At 36.2% G+C, this 25,405-nt stretch overlaps 11 protein-coding genes across 16 annotated transcripts; 4 read left to right on the plus strand and 7 right to left on the minus strand.

The window, feature by feature from the left end:
* Positions 1 to 183: 183 nt before the first annotated feature.
* Positions 184 to 1,413, minus strand: LOC119634417 (electron transfer flavoprotein subunit beta). The gene is made up of 2 exons (XM_038028567.1): positions 1,233 to 1,413; positions 184 to 1,128 (listed from the first exon to the last, which is right to left on the minus strand). The coding sequence occupies exons 1-2, from the start codon at positions 1,281 to 1,283 to the stop codon at positions 418 to 420; spliced, it is 762 nt and encodes a 253-aa protein (XP_037884495.1). The 5' UTR covers positions 1,284 to 1,413; the 3' UTR covers positions 184 to 417.
* A 449-nt stretch (positions 1,414 to 1,862) lies between these two features.
* On the plus strand, positions 1,863 to 3,270 carry LOC119634809 (3'(2'),5'-bisphosphate nucleotidase 1). Its single transcript, XM_038029201.1, has 2 exons — positions 1,863 to 2,136; positions 2,197 to 3,270. Exons 1-2 carry the CDS (start codon positions 2,017 to 2,019, stop codon positions 2,998 to 3,000), a joined length of 924 nt encoding a protein of 307 aa, XP_037885129.1. The 5' UTR covers positions 1,863 to 2,016; the 3' UTR covers positions 3,001 to 3,270.
* A 37-nt stretch (positions 3,271 to 3,307) lies between these two features.
* On the minus strand, positions 3,308 to 5,668 carry LOC119634733 (protein claret segregational). Its single transcript, XM_038029068.1, has 3 exons — positions 5,408 to 5,668; positions 4,669 to 5,348; positions 3,308 to 4,612 (listed from the first exon to the last, which is right to left on the minus strand). Exons 1-3 carry the CDS (start codon positions 5,517 to 5,519, stop codon positions 3,395 to 3,397), a joined length of 2,010 nt encoding a protein of 669 aa, XP_037884996.1. The 5' UTR covers positions 5,520 to 5,668; the 3' UTR covers positions 3,308 to 3,394.
* Positions 5,669 to 6,411: 743 nt separating this feature from the next.
* Positions 6,412 to 13,251, plus strand: LOC119634418 (DNA polymerase iota). Of its 4 annotated transcripts, none has more exons than XM_038028570.1 (3): positions 6,412 to 6,426; positions 6,596 to 7,594; positions 7,649 to 9,187. In XM_038028570.1, the coding sequence occupies exons 2-3, from the start codon at positions 6,620 to 6,622 to the stop codon at positions 9,020 to 9,022; spliced, it is 2,349 nt and encodes a 782-aa protein (XP_037884498.1). In that variant the 5' UTR covers positions 6,412 to 6,426; positions 6,596 to 6,619; the 3' UTR covers positions 9,023 to 9,187. The 4 variants fall into 4 exon arrangements, 3 of the variants coding, with proteins under 3 accessions (XP_037884498.1, XP_037884496.1, XP_037884497.1); XR_005246959.1 differs by lacking the exon at positions 6,412 to 6,426 and adding an exon at positions 13,169 to 13,251 and having other exon boundaries at positions 6,460 to 7,594; positions 7,649 to 9,107; XM_038028568.1 differs by lacking the exon at positions 6,412 to 6,426 and having other exon boundaries at positions 6,460 to 7,594.
* LOC119634419 (transcriptional adapter 2B) lies at positions 10,387 to 13,205 on the minus strand. 2 transcript variants are annotated; one of them, XM_038028571.1, is made up of 4 exons: positions 12,990 to 13,205; positions 11,588 to 12,460; positions 11,201 to 11,280; positions 10,387 to 11,134 (listed from the first exon to the last, which is right to left on the minus strand). In XM_038028571.1, the coding sequence occupies exons 1-4, from the start codon at positions 13,101 to 13,103 to the stop codon at positions 10,456 to 10,458; spliced, it is 1,746 nt and encodes a 581-aa protein (XP_037884499.1). In that variant the 5' UTR covers positions 13,104 to 13,205; the 3' UTR covers positions 10,387 to 10,455. The 2 variants fall into 2 exon arrangements, with proteins under 2 accessions (XP_037884499.1, XP_037884500.1); XM_038028572.1 differs by having other exon boundaries at positions 10,931 to 11,134; positions 11,201 to 11,350; positions 12,990 to 13,197.
* A 118-nt stretch (positions 13,252 to 13,369) lies between the features above and the next one.
* On the plus strand, positions 13,370 to 15,741 carry LOC119634421 (WD repeat-containing protein 37). The gene is made up of 5 exons (XM_038028573.1): positions 13,370 to 14,221; positions 14,278 to 14,398; positions 14,470 to 14,723; positions 14,786 to 15,032; positions 15,088 to 15,741. The coding sequence occupies exons 1-5, from the start codon at positions 13,551 to 13,553 to the stop codon at positions 15,211 to 15,213; spliced, it is 1,419 nt and encodes a 472-aa protein (XP_037884501.1). The 5' UTR covers positions 13,370 to 13,550; the 3' UTR covers positions 15,214 to 15,741.
* Positions 15,742 to 15,760: 19 nt separating this feature from the next.
* LOC119634424 (vesicle transport through interaction with t-SNAREs homolog 1B) lies at positions 15,761 to 16,942 on the minus strand. Of its 2 annotated transcripts, none has more exons than XM_038028579.1 (3): positions 16,727 to 16,942; positions 16,498 to 16,677; positions 15,761 to 16,420 (listed from the first exon to the last, which is right to left on the minus strand). In XM_038028579.1, the coding sequence occupies exons 2-3, from the start codon at positions 16,621 to 16,623 to the stop codon at positions 16,211 to 16,213; spliced, it is 336 nt and encodes a 111-aa protein (XP_037884507.1). In that variant the 5' UTR covers positions 16,624 to 16,677; positions 16,727 to 16,942; the 3' UTR covers positions 15,761 to 16,210. The 2 variants fall into 2 exon arrangements, with proteins under 2 accessions (XP_037884507.1, XP_037884506.1); XM_038028578.1 differs by having other exon boundaries at positions 16,498 to 16,687; positions 16,769 to 16,941.
* An 851-nt stretch (positions 16,943 to 17,793) lies between these two features.
* Positions 17,794 to 20,376, minus strand: LOC119634422 (tRNA:m(4)X modification enzyme TRM13 homolog). The gene has a single exon (XM_038028574.1). It carries the CDS (start codon positions 19,749 to 19,751, stop codon positions 18,450 to 18,452), a length of 1,302 nt encoding a protein of 433 aa, XP_037884502.1. The 5' UTR covers positions 19,752 to 20,376; the 3' UTR covers positions 17,794 to 18,449.
* Positions 20,377 to 20,465: 89 nt separating this feature from the next.
* On the plus strand, positions 20,466 to 21,586 carry LOC119634423 (40S ribosomal protein S20). Its single transcript, XM_038028575.1, has 4 exons — positions 20,466 to 20,572; positions 20,695 to 20,850; positions 21,065 to 21,154; positions 21,377 to 21,586. Exons 1-4 carry the CDS (start codon positions 20,570 to 20,572, stop codon positions 21,488 to 21,490), a joined length of 363 nt encoding a protein of 120 aa, XP_037884503.1. The 5' UTR covers positions 20,466 to 20,569; the 3' UTR covers positions 21,491 to 21,586.
* A 638-nt stretch (positions 21,587 to 22,224) lies between these two features.
* On the minus strand, positions 22,225 to 23,812 carry LOC119634635 (protein D3-like). Its single transcript, XM_038028898.1, has one exon. The coding sequence runs from the start codon at positions 23,409 to 23,411 to the stop codon at positions 22,689 to 22,691; it is 723 nt and encodes a 240-aa protein (XP_037884826.1). The 5' UTR covers positions 23,412 to 23,812; the 3' UTR covers positions 22,225 to 22,688.
* A 77-nt stretch (positions 23,813 to 23,889) lies between these two features.
* On the minus strand, positions 23,890 to 24,887 carry LOC119634633 (protein D3-like). The gene is made up of 2 exons (XM_038028896.1): positions 24,534 to 24,887; positions 23,890 to 24,474 (listed from the first exon to the last, which is right to left on the minus strand). The coding sequence occupies exons 1-2, from the start codon at positions 24,693 to 24,695 to the stop codon at positions 23,992 to 23,994; spliced, it is 645 nt and encodes a 214-aa protein (XP_037884824.1). The 5' UTR covers positions 24,696 to 24,887; the 3' UTR covers positions 23,890 to 23,991.
* Positions 24,888 to 25,405: the final 518 nt, after the last annotated feature.

Consider the following 25,405-nt stretch of genomic DNA (forward strand, 5'->3'; position numbering starts at 1 on the left):
TAGAAGACGACTTCGTAAGCAGACAGGCCGGTTGGCTGTATGTGTATATGTGTACGTGCACGTAAACGATCTCGAGATTGCGCCATAAGAATTTAAGATGAGTGTAAAGTACAAAGTCTTAGGGACTTGGAAAAAAAACGGTTATGCAATTTGTTGCAAATATATTAACATCAGATTCATTTATTACTGCAATAATATTTCTTCATAATTTCTCATGTCCGTTCAATAATAAACTAATAAATCAAATTGTTTATAAAAATATACAATGGGAAATTCATGTTGGACCTTCATGAGATGGATATAAACATAACATTTTAAACTTAAGAATTAAAGAGAGAAACAGATCGGTTTTTTTTTTTTTTTTTTTTTTTTTTGCTTTTTACTAATAAATGCACATATCACACTGTGTCTACCACCTCAGATATGACCACCTTCCTTAAGTTTAGCAATCAAGGCGTCAACATCTGGCACAACTGCACCGGCTTGACGAACTGGTGGATCAACGACAGATATAATCTCAATTCGAGCAGCAGTATCAACACCCAGGTCTTTAGGTGCAATTTTCTTTAAAGGTTTTTTCTTAGCCTTCATAATGTTTGGTAAAGTAGCATAACGTGGCGTGTTCAAACGTAAGTCAGCGCTAAGCACGGCGGGCAACTTAGTTTTGATCGTCTCAAGACCCCCGTCGATTTCACGGACTATAGTAAGACCAGCATCGCTTTTTTCAACTTTATTACAAAACGTTCCTTGGGGCCAGTCAAGCATAGCAGCAGTCATTTGGGCAGTTTGATTGCTATCGTCATCGATGGCTTGTTTCCCTAAAATAACCAAATCAGCTTTCTCATCTAATGCCAGCTTAGATAAAATTTTAGACACATGAATAGGTTGCAGTAAATCATACTCTTTGCCTGATACTTCGACATGAATGCCACGATCAGCACCCATGGCTAAGGCGGTACGTATAATTTCCTGAGATTGCGTGGGACCAACAGAAACAGCAATCACTTCAGAAGCCAGTTTTTTCTCTTTCATTTTTACTGCTTCCTCTATAGCGATTTCATCGAAAGGATTCATTGAATGCTTGACACCATCTGTGACAACACCAGTCTTGTCGGGCTTAACTCGAACCTACGGATATGGTATAAACAAATTGATTAATCAACTAGGCCTCCGCAAGGCGATTATGCAAAGGCCAAAAATGATCTGAATAAATTGAAATCTTAGTAATATACCTTTACGGCATAGTCAATAACACGTTTAACGCCAACCAAAACACGGGCCATTATTCCTAATTCGAACTATTTTTCAAAAATAAAAAAATAAAAATAAAACAAACTATTATATAAATTAGTTGATAGTTTCCACGGCACAATACAATTCAACAAGTAATTATTTAAAAATGAAAGATGAAAGCATGAGATTAACAGGTCCAAAGGTTGGAAAAAATCAAAATCGAGGTGTAAATGACAAACAATTATGGAATTGAAACATGTTTCGCAGCACTATTTACTATTGCATGTGGAAAATATCAACCAAACCTAGATCTCCATTTACGTTGTTAGTTGCAAAGCAACAAAAAAAAAACTTAATCAGAGCCGACGTAGGCTGGAACAGTCTTTGCTATACATATTTGCGTAAATTTTTCCTTAATAGTTGCATAAGAAATTTTAACGAAGATTTCTATATCAAGACAAAAAAAAAAACCATATATAAAATATTATTAATTAATAACTTTATTTAATTTTAAAACACACCTTAAGTAATTAACTACAGGGTTCAACTGCCGACTGTTAAGCCACTTAAGTTTGCAAAATTTAAAATTGACTGCAAAGTCATCGCTAACTCACATCTCGCATTTCGCAATTTGTAAATTCACGTTGTTATCTGCATGGAGCTAAATCCGTCAAAAGCTATCTTATCTATCGCGATTACAATTTTCTGTAATATTTGAAGGTTGTTACATTCTATCCTTCACTTTCCCAGCGGTAAGCGGCTCATTCAGAGATTTTGCTAGACATGGCCATGGTTGAACCTCTAATAATGCGTGTGATGGCATTATCGTTTAACACGGTAAAAAGAGCAGGAGCAATCATTCGCGAAGTTATGCAAGGAGGCGAATTGAATATTGTAGATAAGGTAAGTTGAGCAAGAAGCAGTAATCTTACGTTTCGCGAATAAGCAGTAAAACATTTATAGGGGAAAGATGACTTGCAAACAGAAGCAGATCGCTCTGCACAACGTTGTATAGTTGCATCGCTAAGTAAGCAATTTCCAAAAGTTAAGATTATTGGAGAGGAAGAATTGGTAGACCAAAGCATAAAAGACGAATGGTTGGTTACGGAAATCGATGCAGAACTGGTTAAATTGAATTGTCCAGAAGAATGGAGTGACGTGAAAGAGGAAGATATGGTTATATGGGTCGATCCGCTTGACGGGACTTCAGAATATACGCATGGCTTGCTTGAACATGTAACAGTGCTAGTGGGAATAGCAATTAAAGATTCGGCCGTGGGCGGCATAATACATCAGCCATTTTATAAGCAAACAAACGGGGAATTGGGACGTACAGTTTGGGGACTTAAAGGCTTAGGTGCCGGTGGATTTAAGTCTTCTTCACCTCCGAATGATAAGTTTATCGTAACCACAACGCGATCTCATTCCAATGCGTTAATTCAGGCGTCCATAGACGCGCTTTCACCCACCGAAGTGGTGAGAGTAGGTGGAGCCGGTTTTAAAGTTTTGCACTTACTCGAAGGAAAAGCGCATGCATACGTCTTTGCAAGTAGTGGTTGCAAAAAATGGGATACTTGCGGTCCAGAGGCTGTACTTGAAGCTGAAGGCGGCATTCTAACTGATCTAATGGGTCAACATTATTCCTATGCCAAAGAGGTGGAACATGCGAATAGAAGAGGCGTTCTCGCTTGTACCAGCAAAGCATGCCATGAGCATATCATCAAGAAAATGCCCCCACATATTTTCGAAGCTATGCAAAAAATGTGAGATATTTGGGATTTTGATGGCCTCCTTAAAATATTTAGGCAGAAAAGTCGGAGGTCATTTATTATATTTGTCATGAAGAAAGTGTTTGATTACAAATGATTTCCTCCATGTGCATTGTCGTTTTGTTGAAAGTGAAACCGCCCCGTTTTAGGAACATATAAACATTCGTCGACAGGAATCAGCTAAGTATTATTTTACCATTTATTTAAGAAATAATCCAATTACAAAAAGAATGAAACAATTTGAAACAACAGAAGTAAAAAAAAAAAATTAAAATAACTGCGAAATATTGATGGGAAAAGAAAATGTTGAGATAGAAAATATACATACATCCGTAAAGCGATAAAAAAATGAAACATTTTCTTGTTTAATGTCGTAAAAAATATAGGTATTTCTAGATTAAGCTACTGTTGTTAGCGTTGGAGGTGTTAAGTATGCGAACGCGCCTAGCTTTCGCTATTTTGCATTGATTGACATTTGCAGCGAACCGCAACGATTTTAGAGATTCATTGAAACAGTCTTGAAAGGGAGCCACATTAATGAACATGAGCGTCTTCGAATTGCCACCAAGGGACGGCATTAATAAATGCGTTAGCTTAGAGTTGCGGTAGGGTATGTGGTCCTGTTTTTGTAATAGAGCCAATATGACATTTGTAAGCTCCGATAATGATCGATTAATATTCTTCGTTTCGTTCATACGCACGCTAGTCTTAGGTGATTCTGAGCCAGCTAAATCCACCAAATTAATTGAACCAATCGACGTTTCACGCTTTTCTATGTGAGTGCCAATTAGTCCAATTTTTGTAACTGCATGAGATCGTGAAGAGCGTTCGTTACCGACAGTAGCTGCTGTTGCACGATTCATTCCGGCAACTTTCATAAGTTCCCGTAAACGGTCGGCATTATCTACGGTTTCTTGGGTAATGTTCGAAACATATATATCATTTTTGTTATTCTTCATCATGCGAATTTCCATTTCTTTTGGCTCATTGTCCAATAAATCATACAAGACCTCATTGTAAATTTCCAAAAATTGGGCTTTGATCTCATATTGCCAACCAAGATTTCGATAAGCTTTTATAGAATCAAATAACAAATCAACCGTGCGCGGTATCACTCCAAGATTTGCAGTTGTACCGTCCATAGTAAAAGTTTTGCCGCTACCAGTTTGACCGTAGGCGAAAATGCAGACATTGTAACCATCCAAAGCTGACTGGATCAAAGGTGAAACTAATTCAAAAATGTCTTCTTGTTTGCTATACGGCTGAAATACTTGATCAAAACTGAAACTGTGGCCATTGTTTTTAGCCCTGACTAATGGATCATTATTAATTATTTCCACAGTGCTTTCATCGACATAATTCCATCCACAAAGTAATTTATCCTGTTCAAAATCAAGAGGTGGGCGAACTCGGCAAAATACGCGTATATTACCACGCAAATCCATAACAGCATTGTGCAATTCTTTGCGTTCCATATTCGAACGAAAGAGTTGCTCTTTACATGTCGTAATATCCTCCATTAATTTAAAGTTCTTATCTTCCAGATCTGCGGAACGATCGCGTAGCTCCAGTACTTCAACGCTGAGCTCATCATGCTCTCGTTTTATTTTCTGAAAGTAAAAAGATTTTTATCAAAAGGATTCAACGCGTTTATCTTTTTTATTACATTATATGCCTGCTTAAGCTTTTGAAGCTCATCGGTAGTCTTTGTTAAAGAATCGGCCAACGATTCAATCTTTTGTTGCTGTGACTTTACTTGACGTTGCAAACATTCTTTATCGATTTTAGTGTTCTTCAATTCTTCTGTGGTACTTATTAAATGCGATTGTGTTTCTTCCAGCTGTTCTGGCAAATTTTCCACTTGTTCATATTTTTCTTTTAACACTTTGTGCTTTTCTAACAAATCATTATAGCGCGCCTTAAAATCGTATGGAGGAATACGCTTATTAATGGGCTTTACCGCACCAGTAGTAGATAGAGAAGTAGTAGTAGCGCTTGACATTGGCTTTCTAGAATTTGCACCTATTACCGTAGAATTGGCAGGACCTGCAGCCGCGCGTTTTGTAGGAGGTGCTTTAGATGTTTGCGCTGTCAAACGTTTCGTGATACCTGAATTAGAGGTTCCAATTCGCGGTGGACGATTTGTTGGATTGAACGCATTAGCAATATTACTAGCAGAGGAAGGTGGAATTAAACGAGCGACCTTTGCTGGTATGGGTGCTAATGTAGTTTCATGGCGCTTCATAGGTTTTAAATCACGTAGATCTGAGGCCGAACGACTTCGCCTTAATTTTACACGCGGCTGTAATGGAGCTGACCTTTGCATGTCGGGGGAATTTGAGCGCACTGCGTGTAAAATGCCCAAATGAAAATTTACCGTTTTAACAATGTTTGCTTATACTTACTTTCATTATCGAATCGGCCCACATTTAATAAATTGTGAGGCTGGCATTTATTTCTATCCATTAACAATACGGGCCGTTTATTTGTGGTAGGCTTTGGCAGCTTTGATTCCATTTATTGCTTTGCATACGCAGTAGCTCTGATTATTAATATTTTTATTGCAGAATTTGCTTTTATAAAAATCGTCGATTGTCGCTTGACACACAAATAAACTATATGCCGTTAATGTGAAACGCCAAAATTCGAAATGCGTGTTTACTAACAACCCTGGATTTAATTTAATCAACTACCAATTACTCTACTGAATTTACATCATCTTGAATGGTGATGTCAACTATCCAAAAAAAACGCTAATTGATGCTAAATTTAGAAATTGCAAATATTTGACTTTTTTCGACGTTCTCTTAAGATAATTTTGTCTTATATTGAAAATTATATATTTACAATTTTAAGATGTTCTAGCTTGAAAGTTTATATTAATCTTTTTCTTCTTTAGTTATTCAGCAAATTAACAATCGAAAATGATATGATTAGATATTAATTTGAAAGGATTAAAAAGACGTCGTTTATTTCATAGGAAGAAGTTGCCTAACAAATGTCAAAATCAAAACTGTTGCAAAAGCTTGGAAACCCTAATTGTGAAATTTTAATTTTGGTAATAGAAATAATTTTTTACATTGAAACCAAACAAAGTAAGCTATGATTCGCAATTATATTTCAATTATAATTCAGAAGAGGTTGAGAATTAATGCAAAAGAAAAAACAAGTTTTCAAAACGAAAAGCAATTTTAATTAACGCTGTTAGGGTCGTAATTGCTTTGTTTGCAATTTCGGAGAAAAAACTCTCAGACATAGAAAAGAGGAGAAACGCGGAATAATTGCATATAAAAACAAAAGTGAATAGAAATATATACGTCATCTCGTTCTTGTGTTTTCTCACTGTATATTTCATTAGCGTTATTTGGTACTTTAAAATCAAAATTTGTTTCCATTATCTTAATTAAAAAAAATACTGTAATGTGTAAGATGTTCGAATGCCGTAATTATTTAATTTTTGATTATTTAACACGCGTTCGTCATGATTTGCTGCCTTAGGAGTGACAAAATTAGGAGTTTGCTTTATAATGAAATCTAAAATTTCAACGAAGATTAATTAAATGTTCTGTACAATTTCCCAATTGTATTTCCAGCTGTCATCTCTTAGGAGCGTAACAATGGATTTCACTAGCGCGCCCAACAGTAAACAAAGTGGACATCAGCGCGCAATCATACATTTAGATATGGACTACTTCTATGCACAAGTTGAAGAAATAAAAAATCCCTCTTTATGTTCTCAACCGTTAGGAGTACAGCAGAAGAACTTTGTAGTCACTTGCAATTATAAGGCTCGCTTTCACGGTGTAAAAAAATTAATGCTTGTTGCAGATGCTAAGCGTTTATGTCCCGATTTAATTTTAGTAAATGGAGAGGATCTGACACCTTATCGTCAGATGTCTCAAAAAATATATGAACTACTTCTGAACTTTACATCTTCGGTGGAAAAACTTGGACTGGATGAGAACTTTATGGACGTTTCTATGTTGGTCGAGGAACGTAAACAGCAAATGAATACCGTCTGCATGCCAAATGCAAATTTATCCCCTGTTGAGGGCTTCATTTATCCCGCTGACGGTATGAATTTAAATGCTTGTAGCTGTGGATGCGCTTACCGTTTAACACTGGCCACTCATATCGCTCAAGAAATAAGAAAAGAATTGCATGCCAAACTCGGCATAACCTGCAGTGCAGGAATTTCCTACAATAAACTTCTTGCCAAACTTGTGGGTGCTCAAAATAAACCAAATCAGCAAACTGTTTTGGTGTCGTCTTACAGTGAGCAATTTATGCGTAATTTGTGCGGGTTGCATCGAGTAACAGGAATTGGCCAAAAAACTGAATGCCTTTTACTTGAGAGTGGCATCGCCAATATTGAAGAATTACAAGGCTGTGATATGGACATACTCCGTAAGAAATTTGGCTACGAAACTGCCATAAAATTGAAGGATTTAGCTTTTGGTCGCGATACGGGCACGGTAAGAACCACCGGAAAACCAAAAAGCATTGGATTGGAAGATTCATGCAAACCAATATCAGTACGAAATGAAGTCGAGGAACGTTTTCGTTTATTGCTAATGCGTTTAATGGAACAGGTCGGTGTTAGTAATTATGAAGATAGATCTTATAATGTTCTTGTGTATTTCAAGCAGGTTGCTGAAGATGGCCGCATCCCAATATGCATTAAAGTTATTCTCCGTAAATACGATGCGCAGAAGAAAAGCAGTCACCGCGAAACAAAACAAGCTAACATACTGCCGTCGCTCTTTAAGATAACTCCATGCACAGACACTGGCGGTGCAAAAGTGATATTTACGGAAGGAGCTCAAGAGAAGCTCTTGAAAATCATTATGCGATTGTTTGAGCGTGTGGTTGATTTGGCTAAACCTTTTAATATTACTCTAATTGGACTAGCTTTCTCCAAATTTCAGCAACGCAAAATAGGCTCTTCATCCATAGCAAATTTTCTTATCAAAAAGACTGATTTGGAGGTCCAGTCTATTACATCGCTTATTAATACAGATGTTGAATCCTTTACGGATAATCTTTCACCGCTCTCCAGTAACTCATCTGAGGCATTCCGCTCTTCGCCGACCACGTTTCAGTCAAGCGATCAATTCTATCGGCGACGAACAATGACTGCTTCTCCAATTCCGATGTTAGTAGACAACGGATCTGAATCAGCCGCAACTAATTCGGATTTTTCCGATTTCTCCGAAACGGAAGTTGAACCATCTCCTAAGAAGACTCGTCTTGGACGTTTGCTTATAAACAAGCGTCGTTGCCTAGGCAACTCTGCCCTTTCGAATGATACCACAGCTGACATAGCTTCACCAAGTAAACTAAGAGTGTGCGATTTGCGATTGAATTCCCGTGACAGCGACAGAGATATTCCTATTAGTCCTAATGCAAATATCAGCCAAAATACCATTTTTACAAATATTAGCACTTCAGGTGGCGTAACTCAAGTGCATCCGCGTTTACCGGCTGCTCCACAATCTGCTGTGTTACATCAACGCGTTGAAACATTTCAAGCAAACGACGTCCACAATTGTAATCCTCAAAATTCCTTATCAGCTGCAGCCTTTACATTGCCATCTTCAATGGATGACAATAATATGGATTCACCACCGCCTCAGGCCGTTCCAGCATTAAATTCAGAGAAACCAAATAAAAATGAAACGGATTCGCAAACTTCTCCAATAACAACTGAAAGTACAACGACGGGAGGTTTATCGAATGTACCATGTCCAGCAGGGGTAGATCCGCAAGTCTTCAATGAACTGCCAGTAGATGTACAAAAGGAGCTAATCAATTCGTGGCGTGATTCCTTAGCAGCTGCTATATCGAATGGTAACATCTCACAGTTGGGTTCTCCCAAGGAAATATCGAATGCGGACCACAGAGGCATGATTCCTCAGCACCAAAAGTCAGCCGGCAATGCAACTGCCAAAACGGCTGTGGCCAATGCTAATGGAGTTCAGAAAAATACCCTTTACCGATACTTTTTACGCAATAAGTGATGCCGCCCTTGTATGTACCATGCTTCGTATTATTACTTGAAGAAAAATTATTGAACCATTGAACGTGTGATGTTTAAACAAGCAAGTACGAATTAATGAATTATTCTTTATTGTAAAAGTTCGATACTTTCTTTTTTTTATTTTGTAATTTGGTTATCGAGTTTTTTTGCGAAGAGAAAGAGGGAGAGAGAAAGTAATGTTATAATTCATAATTTATTCATTAAAAAAAATTTTATAATTAACTCGTAGTAATATGGGAAAGACCCTTTTAAACAAATGGAAAAAGAGAAAACAGATATATTTTGCTTTATCCTTTTCTCCCAGGACAAAGTGTAAAACATCTCAGCTAGCTTTACGGCGCTAAGATATTATTTTATCCAATCTACTCAAGTCAAGAAAAAAATGAGTTCAAAAAGTTCATTTCGTTCTTCGATCAAAAGAAAAAAAATTAAAAGACTTGTGGCGTGTGTCGCACCAAAAAACTATATTTTTATTTGAAGTATTATGCGATTCTGATAAATGGTACGAGATTAGATTTTAAAGGAAAAATTAAAATCCACGTTGCCTCGCTTTGTGGACGTTGTTAACATTATATTGTTGTTGCGGGACATACTTGACGCCTCCTGAAGTTTCGGTGCGAAAATGATTCAATAAAGATTCAGGAAATCATTCTAAATCGAAAGATGAGTCTATCTAAAGCCTTTCTTCCCTACAAGCACAAGTCATGCTTTTCTCAAATCTGATTTAGCTTTCGAATTAATCAAATCAGGGCTTTTCGCGTTTTTTAGACTTGACTCTCGAGTCCGTATAATTTCCCTTTGATGCGATATGTATGTTTATGTCAATCGAATAATAACAGAAGAATATTGTGTGTTTACTTGAATAGCTTTTGAAAGAATGAGAGAATCCTTTTCCAAATGCAGTTAAATTAAAACGAAACTATTTGGTTTCACAAATTTATTTACAATTTTTATTTCTTTTGCGCCAACAATCTTTTCGTGCGCTTAGAGAAATAAATATATAGCACTTCATGTTACTAATAATTATTTATACTCCTGTATATAACACATAAAATTAAATCATTAAATAGATATAAATTAATTTTACATTCCATCTGCAACTTGATGCAAGCAAGCAATGAAATGTAATAATAGTGGAAAAAAAGACGGTATTAAGTTACAAAAAATTCATTTGACATTAGATTTGTTTTTGACTTCTGAAATGAGGACATTTCCATTGGAAATGGCTAATTAATTTACTTATAATATATACATATATATATGTTAGTCAACAAAAACGTAATGTTCGAGTTGTTCTTAATAGTGCTAAATTAAGAAATCCTAAAACAACCTAATTGCCTTCTGTTTTTTTTTTTTTATACACTTAAACGAGGGCTTTAATAATAACGGGAAAATCAAGTTTATGCAAATTATTTAATGACTTAGCCAACCTACTTTAATAAAATATTTACGTAAGGAACTCTCCACGGGTGACAAATTGTTAGCAGCTACTGGCGCGCCGCTAAGTAAAATCGTTTTCAATGATAGGTACATTGTTGGTTGCAAGTTAAACATTTTGCATAATTGTTGCTCATTCTTTGTTAGCAGATTGGTGCCTAGAAGTTGTGGCAAACGTTTGATTTCTTCTAGTTGAGCTCTCAATATTTCACTCATTGGCGTAGCTGGATATGCTATTAACGGTTGTTCTTTTGCATTGCTGTTTGATAGCTGCATCAGATTGCTGTTGCTTTCGTGAATTTGCTGCTTTTCTACGGTTTGATTTGCGATAATGGCGGCGTCGTTTATTTGTACTTGTGTTGGGTTTTTCGCAGATGCCACCAGTAATTGCTGCAGTTGAGGTTGACTGTTGATACTTGTTGATTGTGTCCGCATTGTTGCGGCTGGAATTGTCGTTCCCAATATCCCTGTCCCCGTTGACATCATATCCGTTGTCGTCGAAGTCATCGTCATTGTATGTCCCGGTGATCCCCGATAGCTATCCAAGTAGTTTTTGTTGTGCGATGATGCGACGTAAGAGATCTGGTCGCCGATGTGGAGCATGTTGCTTGGTGCGATGGAACTTAAATTTGTTTCGTTTCCGTTTAACACCTCGCTATAAAGTATAAATTGAATGAAATATTAAAATATTACTATTGAAAACTGCAATTCGCCGACTTACTGTCTTCGGCTGTTGAGTTGAGGGCAGTGCAAGGAATAGCTTTGCTGCTGATGATTTCCAATGTTGTGTTGCGTATTGTCCTGTAGTTAAACATTGTCTTATACATCCATTCAAACGTTCGCCGTTTGCTGTGCTGATAATACACGGAAGCTGAATATCGTAAAAGGGTAAATAAAACGTTAGTACTTTTCGAATAATTCTCAAATCAATTCTGCACAGAAAAGCAAGCAATCACTATAATCCTTTCATTATCACACGATATTCAAAAAGCTTTCGTGTATTAGCAGTATATACACATTAATTATAAATAGCTATGATATATTTTCTATTCAAGAATATTCCATATTTTTCTAAATAACTATGTAATTAAATGATGGAATAACTCACTGTCTTGCCGTGCCCGTAAGGTCCTGTTGAGCGGCCAGTTGCTACGGCTGCGTGCTGCTCAAAATGACGGCATTCGGTGATTTTTGTTAAACCATTATAACGGTAACGGCATAGTTCTGACAAGCGAATACGTAGCTCCTTCTCGCGCTCTAGAGAGCCGAGTAAACGTTCATACTCATTTGCTGTGTAAAACTGCGAGAATACGCGAAATCGGTCACGGAATTCCTTTTGTTCACGTGTCATGCTCGGATATTGAGAATAATTTCGATTTCGAAAGAAATTCGATACCAATTGATAATCGCGCACTAAACGCTTCCGGCGTACGCGCTCTCTTAAGCGTCTCGTGTACAGATCAACATGCGCTAATTTAAGCAGATAATCGGCTTCTGTGTCGTCAGCGTTTAATGATAATGTCGATATTAACTGCTCGGCCGTTGGATCATATTCCCGCTCGAAACTATCTCTGTTTGGCATATAGCCAAGCTGGGTAGCCTCCTCTGTTGTTATGTCTAGAGGGGGTAAGCGTTGAAGAGCGGCTGCTCCTAACGGACCTGCGTCTTCAGATGTGTGATCAACCAATGTGGGCCGTTGTGATTGGGCAGGTGTCCATGTATGACGGCCAATGGTACCATTAACGAATTTATTAACGTATTCTTCTTTGGCATCTTCGGCAGATTTGGTTTCGATATGTTTACTTATATCTTCCCAATTCCCAAACCCATACTGTTCAATTGCATCTAACAAACGTATCTCCTCTCTAGCGGTCCATGCCCCTTTGCCACGAAAAACTGACAAAATCGTGGTTCCCGTATCCATGAATTGATAAGGATGATTATTTTGATGTGCACCAATTTCCGCTCCAGCTGCAAAGCACTGCGAACATAAAGAGCAAAATAAATACAGAAAATCTGTTCATATATTAGCTAGAGAATCGGAAACTATAGCCAGATTGCTTGATGCTAAAAATACTTCCGTAGTATGCAAAACGGCAGTTGCATTGCTGAAATGCAAAAGACCACAGAATAAATTATCAAATCGACCGCCAATGAAATTACGCGTATATTCGTATATTGGCAGCTCTTATTTAAACTACCAGATGACTCATCTAATAAGTTACTACCTAAGTACGAAGTTACTCTTAGCTAACTTATAGAGAAATTGGTCACGATGGTCATTTGGATGTTTATCATTACTCGATTCCAGGTATTAAACGTTGCTAATCATATGATATATAGAAATACTTTTAAAACCAGCAGTCTGAAATTTAGGTCAGTTATCAAAAGTGAATCGCTACTTTTTACTTCTCTTTTATATTTCTCCCATTGGAAAATGACCAGTTTTTTCTCCCCTTTTTTTCATCAATCATAAAAGATCCTTGTAAGGAAAAAATCAACATGCTTACCTGCAGACATAAATCGAAATTGTCGCATTCCGGACAATGTACACGTATGCCCTGTATGTCATCTTGACAATTTGTACAATTGTATTTTGTAAATAAATCAGCGATTGTAGTCATTTTTTCACACTACTCTTTCTAATCAATTTTCTTCGATTTTAAGCAAATGTCTTTTAAATTCTAAGTTGTAGAATACTAATAAGCACACACGCCATATTGACTTTTTGGATGAAAACTGAACAGTATTGCCAAATGCAACATTTTATCCTTCGGTAATGCAAGCACAAAAAACCAAAAATTTAGGAATAACCTTCATTCGTTCCAATTGAAAGCAGCTGATAATATAAAGGAAAAAGGAAATTTTCCGAGTTTTTTTCTTTTGGAGCAGAAATATTTATATTCTAAATATTGGCAATATTAGCAAAGGATTTGGAGAACAAAAAAAGCACCTGAAAGCTTATAAATTTGCAACTTCAAGGAATGCGTCTGAATAACCTTTTTGTGTAGACGTATACGAGAAACGCGTTATTAACCATACATCAGTATTTTCGTATTAAAAAAAACGATATGAAATCATCCAAAAATCGATCGTCTCGCCTCGAAGATATGGGTATACCAGATGAGGTACCTTTTCGGAGTAGACTTCATTATTTGTTTGCTCAAATTGAAAAGGAATTCGAGTTACTCTATTTGGAAAACCTGCATTTGCAGGACAAATTAGATGGGTACGTGAATAAGGAATCGTTGCAGTCACATGAACGTACAGCCACAAATCAATGCAATGTGTCATCCAGTGCTCCACTCACTGTTGTTAGCCATGAAGAGACTGATGCAGCTGGCACTGCAGTTGTTACAGGCAGTAAAAGTCTTAAATCCAAATTTTCAAGTGGCGGTAAAGTGAAAGCTAGTCATAAAATCAAGGCACAGACGAGTCGCATTGTGTCTAGTTTTAAAAATCAATCGGCGGTTAGTTCAGTAATGCGTGAATTTTGCGGTCACAAGGATGGCGTTTGGCAAGTAGCTGCTAAATTTGGTCAACCAATCCTTGGTACTTCCTCCGCCGATCACACAGCTTGCATCTGGGGTATTGAAAGCGGTCGTTGCCTACTGCAATATACAGGGCACGCTGGTTCTGTCAATTCTATTAAATTTCATCATAATCGAGATTTAGTATTAACAGGCAGTGGTGATGGAACTGCTCATATATGGCAGGCAGCTGTAAATTGGGAAGTTTCCAAGTAAGTAAATAAAATGACATTGCCGCAAATTCTCTTACAATTCGCTGCGTAAATAGGAAGGGACACTCGTCAGAAGAAGAATTAGACGACAGTGACGAACAAGTGGAAGATCGAGATCGTGTTGACACACTGCGTACACCTCTTTGCGAATTTACCGGTCCTGGAGGACATTTATCGGTAAAGAACGCATTTCTCGCAAAATTATATATCACAAATGTAAGATGAACACTCCCAATCATTGATTTTAGGTAGTTGTTGCTGCTGATTGGTTGTCGAATATGGATCAAATTATTACTGGCAGCTGGGATCGCATCGCAATTTTATGGGATGTAGAAACTCGGGAGCCTCTGCAACCATTGTCTGGTCACGACCACGAGCTAACACATGTTTCGGCTCACCCAACTCAACGATTGGTAGTGACTGCTTCAAGAGATTCAACGTTTCGATTGTGGGATTTTAGAGATCCAATATCAGGTGTATCCGTATTTCAGGGCCATACTGAGTAAGGGCAAACACTTCTTAATGCTTTTTCTCTTCTGAATCAATAAAAGATCCGAATTACAGAAGTGTAACATCGACAGTTTTCACCCGGGATGATAAAGTAGTATCAGGATCTGATGATCGTACTGTTAAAGTTTGGGAATTGCGTAATATGCGTTCAGCTCTAACAACCATACGAACCGATTCGTCAGTAAATCGCTTAGCAGTTTCTAATGGTGGAATAATAGCTATACCCCATGACAACAGGCAAATTCGCTTATTCGATTTGAATGGTCAAAGGATCGCGCGATTACCACGTACGTCAAGACAAGTAAGATTAAAACAATTCAGTGCCACAAATGCAATATTCACAAACGATTTTACAGGGTCATAGGCGAATGGTTTCTTCTGTCGCTTGGGCTGAAGAGCCATTATTAAATTGCGATCTCTTCTCTTGCGGGTTTGATCGTCGCGTCTTTGGATGGTCCGTAGTATTACCGAAAGATAATTGAAAATTATCAAAAACAGCATTTTAAACCTAAGGCATTCTTCAATTGATTCATAATAATAATTAGCTTTTATTTGATTGATGTTTCCCTAACAAACTACCAATTGTATAGCGTGACCAAATATAATAATTTTGTCTTTTAATTACTATATTCATTTCTAAAATGACAGAAGTACCGCAGATTTTAATGTTAGCATTTAAGAATTCCACTTTACTCACTTGCACCATTGCACACTCTTTTAATGCAATTAAAATAATAATGATGTTCGCATGTTTTAAACAAGTATATGGGTGTGCATACGTATAAATCGTACAAAAGAATTTTGAATTGATCATTTATTTTTTGATATGAAATCATGAAAATTTTATGTATTCGAGATACTTTAAGGAAATTTAATGGAAGCTCCGAACATTATGTTGTTAAAGTATTACAATGTTCTCAATAAAAATTAAACTGCTATTCGTTTATTTATGATTGTTGAAAAAGTTTATACAAACAAAATCATCTCCTATCAAAGTAAAAAAATAAATAAAATTTAAATAAAATAAAAAGATATTGATTTTGGTGAGGGATATAAGCGTCTTGAACTTTTTTTACCATCGAGCTAAATCTACTATATTTATTACAGATCAGCGGTATACGCTTGTCGACTAACTTCACTCTTTTATAATTTTGATAAAACATATATAATTTTAATATTTTTATGTAAGCAGACATTTTCAAATTAAATTATTCTTTTTCTAATTTTAAAACGTATACAACAAGGAGAACTATGCGGAAAAAACTAGGAGTAAAATTGCTATGATTTAGCAAGCGAGTGTTCGCAGTCTACCACAATCCTCTGAGGCATAAATTGCACATTTTTATGCATATTAATTGAAAAGTACACAAACAGTTTGTTTTTTGCATAACTTTAAAAGAAGGTTTTGGTTTTATATTTCATGAATACAATTTTTAACGCGTATAAGAACAAAATTTTTGATATAACAAAAACGCGTTATCAGAATTTAATAAATTTTATCACAATTAAACCAATTAATATGACTATTTCGAAGAAAATTATTGAAGAAAGTATAACTTTATTATAGAGAACTTCACGGTTTAATTTACGTATGATTTTACGCGATTGTGATAAATCACTATCGGCATGTTCAAGACGTCTGGTTGAACGCAAAAGCGATTCACGCTGTTCTCCTAATTCTGAAAGGACCTACAATATAAAATATAGAAGAGAATCGAATATAGTATAAAAAAGTGTTTTCATAGTTTATTAAGAAAAGTTTTTACCTCGGTACCAATTTGCTCTGATTCATAAGCAATTATATTAGAACGTTGAATGCTGTCTGAAGTGCGTTTCAAAACATCGTACGTATTAGTAATTAATTGTTCTTGATTATCAAATGGGTTCGACATTTTTGGCTGTACTTTGCATGCATTCAATTCAATAAAACATAGAAACCTGAATCACTATACAAAACTTGAGGATGGAATTAACAAAGCAATTAATTATCAGTACATAAACCCGTTTCTTCTTCGTTCTGTTGTTCGCAACAATTACTTGAAACTTTTTCAAAGTAGTAGGAGGCTGCGGATCAATAGTAATAACACCACTTCACTTATAAGAGAGTATTAAGAAAGTCAGATAAAAATATTGCATATAAAAAAACAATTAATATATGTTTAAAAAAATAAAATTTTTCTTTTATGAAAACATATGCAATAAATAAATCAGTGTTGCGCTTTTGACATAAAAGACTTTAAAAGTTTGTATAACACTCCCGTGTTATCTGCATTTCTTTATTTTATTTATTTTTTACTTATTTTTTGTAATTATAGCAACTGTTAAAGAATACTGTCCGAAATTTGTCCAAGTGTTTTTTATTGTATAAAAAGAATTGGCCTTAGCCGAAGTGAACTGAAAACGATTTGGCGAGTTTTTGGCAGCAATTATTTGCAAGAATGTACAACAACGTATCTCCAGTCTCGCACACGAATAGATTCAGAGGATGTAAATAAGTACGAACATATCAAATGAAATTTATTCCATAAGCTGTTTGGCTGTGTAACAATAGCTCTTCGAGGTGTTCGGACAATGTTTGGAGTTTGGTGGATGCCATTACAAAAGGTGCCAGTAGAAGCGATGGTGAGAAATTTAAAAAGATGATGGCACGTGAAAAAAAGCAAGAGTACGTCATTAGGAATTGTTACATAAGAAATCTGGTATACGGGGACGATGGGCTTTTAAATGAAAACCCACATCAAATAGTATTAAAGTGGAAATCCTGGAAATCATGGAATGTGCAAAAAAACAACGATATGAAGAAAAGAACCAGGCCGAGCGATCACCAAAATCAAAACATTGAAGATTTACAATCTCCTAAGCAGCCATCAAGTATTATTAGTCCTACACCATTGCAGGTTAAAGGCAATCATCATATTATCTTCTAACGAGATTTGCAAGAATTATGGTTTAAACAAGAATACAATTTGTCAACTAAACTGTGCTCAAGATATTCAAGGTATCTTTTTCAGTTCTCATTAGAAAATATGTCTAATTACTATTATGTTTTATTATCGAAGCCGAGAAAGAAGAATTTTGGAAGCGAAATGGCAGCCAAAGTGCTTCACAATAAAACCGACAATTTTCGTACCACAATGATTGTGCAATCAATTTTAAAATTCCTCAGGACTTGATAGCCAAAACAACCAGCTACGACAGAGATAATGCGACATCTATGTCAAAGACGAAGGTAATAGTTAATAACAATCACACAAAATTCGATGAAGGCTTGGTAGCTAAAAAAACAAAAGTAAAAATACAAAAAGAGCTGCGACACCTCAACCTTACTCAAGCCATAAAACCGTCTATGATTTCGAACATTGTCCAATTTAAAGGAAATTTATAAATTGATTTTTACTTTTTATACACGAAAGTACGTTTTTCAATTTCGTTATTCGACTCTTAACCACCCTGCAGTGTGAAACTACGGGGCGAAGGAGCCTTCCGTCTACACCTTCTGTCTAAGTTCTCCGAATGAAATTCCTCAAATTTTTCGAAAATAATTGTCGTCCAAAATTAATGGATTGGATAAATATTAAATTTAGTTAATTTATTTGATGAAAAGAGCAAAAAAAGGAGAAAAATCGGCTCAGCAACAGTTCCTCAGGTAGCTCATGGAAATTATTTCACATATATATTGTAATCTATGTGTTACATAATCATTTTCAAATACAAGTGGTTATAAAACCTTTTCCCTTTTAGCTAATAATACAATGTTTTCTAATGTTACATTCTTAGGGATATAGTATTTTAATGAAACTTCATCATAGCCGTGCAACTGCAAAAACTTCAGGCGAGCGTAGTCCAATAATCGTTTGCACATAAACCCAACTGTTTCTCTTTCAGCTAAACATAAGCGTTGCTTAGTGTCACTGGCCTGTTGAGGTGGTATGTCTTGCTTTTGTAGCGCTAGTCGACGCTCGCGACTCATGCCTGTGCCACATATAGCCCAGCTAGCCATCTTGGTTATAATTAAAAAATCTCTTGGAGTAAGATGATGTTCTTGGAAGAATTCTTTACCCACGAAGGAACCCCAGTCGCAACGATGATGACAACAAAGAGCAATAAGTACGAAATTTACATGTTTCAGCTTTGTTTGTGTTACACATCTTAGAGTCAAATCTGTGGCTGCACCGCACAAATGTTTTGAAACTGCCACAACATGCTGATCTGGCCGAATGAATGGTAACTTTTCTATATCAAGGTCAGCTATATCACACCGAATACGCGTTATTAATGAGCGATCTTTAATTTTGTTGTCCTTTTTGTGACGCAACGACATCCGGTCCACTAATATCACTTGGGAATTCTCTTTCTTCTCCAACAGCGTAGCTAAATAATAAGCCAATTGTCCCTTACCAGCACCGAATTCCACGAAACATGCTGAATCGCTTATAAGCTGCTCAGCACTCAAAATACCTAATAATGCAGAGGTCTGGGATAAATGTTTACGAGACTCTTTCCCATACTCTTGTTTGGTTAATTCCTGCTCCAAACTTTCGTGATTGAGTGCCAAGAAAGAAATGTTATTATCTATGCATTTCGTATATATATCACGAACTTTTTCTACTACGGCAAAGAAATCTTCATCGCTAAGATTAGCTAAACGTAACTCTGGCAAAATTTCGCAATGGTTGTCGTCGTATGCCTCGCCCGCATTAAAATTTTTAACTATATACGGTGGCATTTCTCTTTTGGGACGAGCATTGCAGATTATTAAATGTTTTCGTAGATTCTTCTTATATATGGTATGCTTGTTATCTAAAGGGCAAAATATTCTTTCTTCGTTATTTTCAACTTGCCCATCGCATCCATGGGACGCCTCAGCAGCCGGTTCATGCTCACCGCAATACTCCTTATTCTTGCCAACGGTCATTTTGCAAAATCGCTTCTTTCGAGTTACCCAATGGGCGCATTGTCTCGAAAGTGGCAAACAATCAAGTGCTTGGAGATTTCTGGATTTTCGTTCTTTTTCTGACATTTGTCGTTTGCTTTGAAACTGTTGTTGAATTTATTGATACCAGCTTAATTAAAAATTCTTTAAATTTACACTTGTTGTGTTGTTTTTGTTTTATGTACACACTACAAAAGCATCAGTCGATTTGATTTCTCTCTTCTTCGCACCGATTAGTAGCTTCCAACCTTTTCAATCTAATCTGTCATTCATCGTCATATAATGTGAGGCAGCATTAAATAACGCTGCTAAACTTATTCAAAATATAGTAAATCAAGTGAAAACATGGTAGTGGGTCAAGGCCCACCATTAATTGTCAATAAGGTGCATCATTACGCCAAATCACCGAATTTCTTCATAATATGTAACGTTGCGCATTGGACACAAATAAATCAACTCTTTCTGGGTTCTTGTATACATCCTCAAGAACTTAATATACCCTTGTACGGTATAATGAATGCTTAAATGTAATTGGCGATTTGCTGCGCGGAGGGAAAGCCACTGAGTGATTTTGCTGGTAACTGCATAAGAAGTCCATATATTTTCGAAAAGTGTAGGAGATCTTCGACAGTTAGCTGAGTTTAGTACTTTGTTCCTGTTTGGTTTGTTATTTTCGCATCAACGAAATGCTTCTCACTTCGTGGCACCATGTGTTACAGTATTATCATAAGTCAACTTACGAATTCCTTTATACGAGTCAAATATTATTTTATCCACCTTTTTTTATTTTGGCAACACCTTAACGTAATCTCGTCCATTTCGTTGTTAACTGTTGTAGAAACTGTCTGGTTCAGCGCTGCTCAAAATAAAGGATTTGAATATCTCTACCAGATATCTGCATTAATATGGTAAATATAAATAATTATTATAATTATAGTAATTTTCTGCGATAATCTTAAATTGTTCAATCATTGCGATCATTGAAACATAAAACACTAACCTCACTTTTTATGGCGTGTTCATCTATTAGGCTGCTACGGCTAAAGATATTGAAAAACCACAAGGACCGGATTCCTCATCCGTGCACCGCATACGCATTACCTTAACTTCAAGAAATGTGCGCTCCCTGGAGAACGTATGCCGTGACTTAATCAACGGCGCTAAGAATCAGAATTTGCGTGTGAAGGTTAGTTTTAAACGAAGCCCAAGGCATTTGTTTACCTGGAGGTTTTTCTTCCATCTACGGAGTTCAAGCCTAGTGTCGAAAATGCCAGAGAAAATTGTACATATAGCATCGCCGTTTTCTATTATATGAAAACGGGCGATCTAATTAATTCGGACAAAATAATTTATAGATCATCATATGCATGCATATTCTAATGAAACATTTTATATTTTAGGGACCAGTACGCATGCCGACAAAAACTTTACGCATTACCACCCGTAAAACACCTTGTGGTGAAGGTTCAAAAACTTGGGATCGTTTTCAGGTACTGTTTCTTTAACCAATCATAAGGAAGCTAGCAGAGCTGATATAGGTTTTAGATTTATTTTTTAATTAACTTTAGCCAGTATCAAGAAGTTTTGCTTACAACAAACGCACTATCATAGTCCTTTTGAAAGATCAATATACTACTTTCTTAAGGCTCAAACGGTGTTACAAATGTCTTTATAATATCTTTTCATTTCATTAATTGCATTTTTTTTTACAGATGCGGATTCATAAGCGCATTATCGACTTGCATTCTCCATCTGAGATAGTCAAAAAAATTACTTCGATTAATATTGAACCTGGCGTAGAGGTGGAAGTTACTATTGCCAATTAAGTAGTAATATAAATCTAAAAACTTAAGCACACATTTTGTTTTTGTGAATAAACTACGATTTCGTAAGAAATTACGAGAAAGGTAGTTTTTGTAAAATTGTATCAATTCTTTAGTATTTAAAAAAGAAATTTATTTTTGTGTCAATTGCTTAATATTTTCAAAATAGTCTGGTGATGTCCATTCCAGACGCGAAAGCAATTATTGCATAATCACGGTAGAGCCAAGTTATTAGTTGAAAGGAAAGGAACTGAATTATTAAAGCTTATTTCTATACATCTATTGACGCTTTTGTAAGAGGTTAGGAATATTACAATTAAAACTCATATTTCGTTTTGCAAATCCTTCAATCAGACATGCATTAATAAAGCTAAGTTAGATTTGGTAGGCATAGGGTAAAAATACTAGATAACTGGTGAAGACGATCGCTTCTTTTCAATTGCTGCATAGAAAATATGCAATTGGGCATTGCCATTAGTTTCTTAGAGTTGGCAACTATAAACCTTACCGTACGCACTAGAAATCCCGTTCTCATATGTAAATATTAAGGACGGTAACATTGGCAAGAAATACTTTTAAACGTTTACTAAAGCAATTGTTGAATTGGCTACTATTTTTATAATTTATAAAAAATAATAAGAAATGTGAGCGAAAAACTATAATAAGTTACATTTTTATATCTCTGATTATTATTATTTTGCTATGTACATTTAACTATTTGAATTTCAGGACATTAGTAAAACCAAAATCTGAACTGACGCCGGAAGAAATTGGCGCGTAAAGAAGAGGAAGAATTCAATACGGGACCGCTCTGCGCTTTAACACAGTCGGTGATAAATAATACACAAGTTTAAATAAATTATCGTAATAATAAAAAGTTGATGGGGCGGGTTAAGATTTTTGATCGCCGCTGTAAAGTACTGCTTGCAAATGTTAGATATGTAGACTGAACTTCGGCGCGCAGGTAAAGGCAAAAGGAAAGTGAAACCGGTAAACAAAGGTTGCTTTATATCGAGAATGTTTTTACGCGGGGATTCGGTAATAGTAACAGGTGCGGGTAAATAAATAGCGGAAATCGATCGTACAGTTATCTCAAATCGAACGCGACTTTTAAAAAGAAGCGCTCCAGTGTTAGCAAAAATGATATTTATTAAAATTGAGGACAATAGTTGAGAGTTACTAAAGTTTTTGTTAAAGCGTCTTAATATCCGCCCTCCAGTTGCTTGTTAGCTACCGGAACATATTCATCCCATTCAGCCAGAAAGAAATTAGCAGCTATAGGTAAGCCCAAGTTGTGTTTTTTTGCAAATGTAGATGCATTGAAATAAAACCGGCCATTGCGAGAATTACTAGGCACAAAAGTTTCCTTTTTTATCAATTTATGCGGTTGTTTATACAGAAGTAACACATAACGGTGTAAGCCAGTGTGTTTAGGTGGCACGGCTCCGATATAGTCTACGACAATATCACCTTTTTCTATTTGATCGCCAGGTATGTTAGTGACGAGCCAATGCTGATAACTACGGAACCGTGGGGAAGAACGGCTAGGAGCGTCGGGGTCAATCATCATGAGAGTATAAAATGCTCCTGGCTTAGCCTCCCAAAAAATTTCGGGCGGATGTATCGTTTGAGTGGGCGTCAATATAGTCCCTCTGCCAGCTATCAAATTTGGTTCAAAGAAAATCTGCAAATGGATTGGCATAGAATTTTGTTTAGATATTAAAGTTATGAAGGCATTACGTATAATTTTTACCTCGAGAAACCTCGGGGGTGCGGCATTTAAAACATCGGGTATTATATTATAGTTCTTGAATATCCTTTCTACTTCCACATTACCATTTTGTCGTTCTTTGGCTTCAGTATAGCTAAATATGCAAGCAATTAAATGGATGAGAAAAGTTAAATTTTTAAAACTTAGCGCCATTATGTATTATCTGGTTCTTTAGAATATTGCAAAAGTGACTGACTCGAAACAAATTGCTTTTCTTCGCAGTTTGACTTCAAAAGCTAAGCAAATTGAAAACTCCTAAGTTGTTTTTGAAAAATGCTTTCAAATTTAGCAGTTACTTTATTGATAGTATAACCTGCAAACATACTGAACGGGTATGTTTCAATCAAAACTGCAACGTCGACGACGCGTTCCTAGAAAGAGATTGTTGCTATTTACTCATCTTCCATGATCTGCCTACATAACGAATGTTAACTTACAGGTAAAGTCTTATTTGCAGAGTTACGCGCTTACCTTAAGGCCGAATTGTCCGACAATTGTAAATGAAATATCTTTGGCATCGTTTTCAAAGCTCTACAAGCGACGAATCGCAACGCCATTGTCATTAATAATAGTCAACCCCTACTTAATATTATTATAGTTCTAATATTGAAAGCAAAGCTAATGCCGAGAATCATTTTTCCCTCTTTTTTTTTTTATTATTAAAAATTAACGCATAAAAGTTTTATAGTTTGTCAACCGATATAAACTGATTTAAAAAGTGAACGATTTAAAGTTAATTGCCTCCTGACAATTGTTTGTGGACGGTTGGTACGTATTCATCCCATTCCGCTTGGAAGAAATTCCCAGCTATCGGTGAACCCAAGTTGTATTTCTGAGCAAATTTAGCTGCGCGAAAATTCGGTCTCTCCTCACGGGAGTTGTTAGCTACATGCTTTTCATTGAATGCTATTTTCTCGGGCTGCTTATACAATAGGAACACGTAGCGATGTAAACCTGTGCCTTTCGGGGGACCAGAACCTACGTAGGCCGCAATAACTTCACCCTTTCCCACCTGATTGCCGGGTATATTAGCTACCAACCAGTGACGGAATTCGCGGAATTTCGGTTCGGCACGACTTGGAGCATCGGGATCCGTCATTATTAAGCTATAATAGGCATCTTCATCGGCATTCCACATCACCTTCGGTTCATTCTTTACTTGGGTAGGAGTTAATTGAACGCCTTTTTCAGCTTTTATGTCCTGGTCGTAGATTACCTGCGAATTAAAAGGAACACCTTGTTTGTAGTTGTTTTAAACATTCGAGAACTTCATACGTCAAGGAACTGCTGCGGTGCAATCTCTATAACATCGGGCACAACTTTATGCTCTTCAAACGTATTCTTGACGTCATTAGCTTGAATGCACACAAGCAATCCAAGCAATGCGACTAATGCGAATGAGGCAAACGGGCACAAAGTCCTGCCGTTAAAGAACATAATGTAGATGTTTCTGGATTATTTTTTTTATTTATATTTATTTTTATGGGTTCATATATTTCTCAAGTTCTTCTCCGAGGCAAAAAAACCCGTTTTTATTGCGTGCTTTGAACAAGAGGTGAAAAAATTCGACAATTAAATCTCTCTTATGCATTTATATCGAAAAAGGCTTAAAACTAATCGATAAGCAATCGAATAAGGCATCAACTTTGACGCAAAAATATCGACTTGACAGAACTTTTGATTTGAAAACTTAAACAAGATTTCATGTTATACTTGCATTGATTAAAAATTCAGATGAGCAAGACACATTTTGGAGGAAGGAACGAGTGTATTGAAATATTACGTAGCGTACAATTGTCTCACCACACAAATCAGTTATTATGTTATATAAATTTACATAAGAGATTCTTTTACATAATGATATTCACTATCAATCAAACAGAGAGTCAATGCTAAAATGTTCCTTTTACTAAATGGATCCTTGTAATCTAGTTGTAATTGTCGCAGAAGCTTGGACGAGTGTACCGAATGCAATTTCTCGTCAATTCCTTTGCTGGCAGAATGTTTTAGCAACAGCCAGCCGTCTCCCTTTTGTAATTGATCATAAACATGTTCGCTCTCGCTCGTGGTTCGTATCTGCAATAAATTGTTCCCGAACTAAATTATTCTGAATGAGCCCAAAAAAAGTTTTGAATAAAGGAGGAGAG

The sequence above is a fragment of the Glossina fuscipes genome, unplaced genomic scaffold (assembly GCF_014805625.2).
Source record: "Glossina fuscipes isolate IAEA_lab_2018 unplaced genomic scaffold, Yale_Gfus_2 3, whole genome shotgun sequence".
Taxonomy (NCBI): Eukaryota; Metazoa; Arthropoda; class Insecta; order Diptera; family Glossinidae; genus Glossina; species Glossina fuscipes.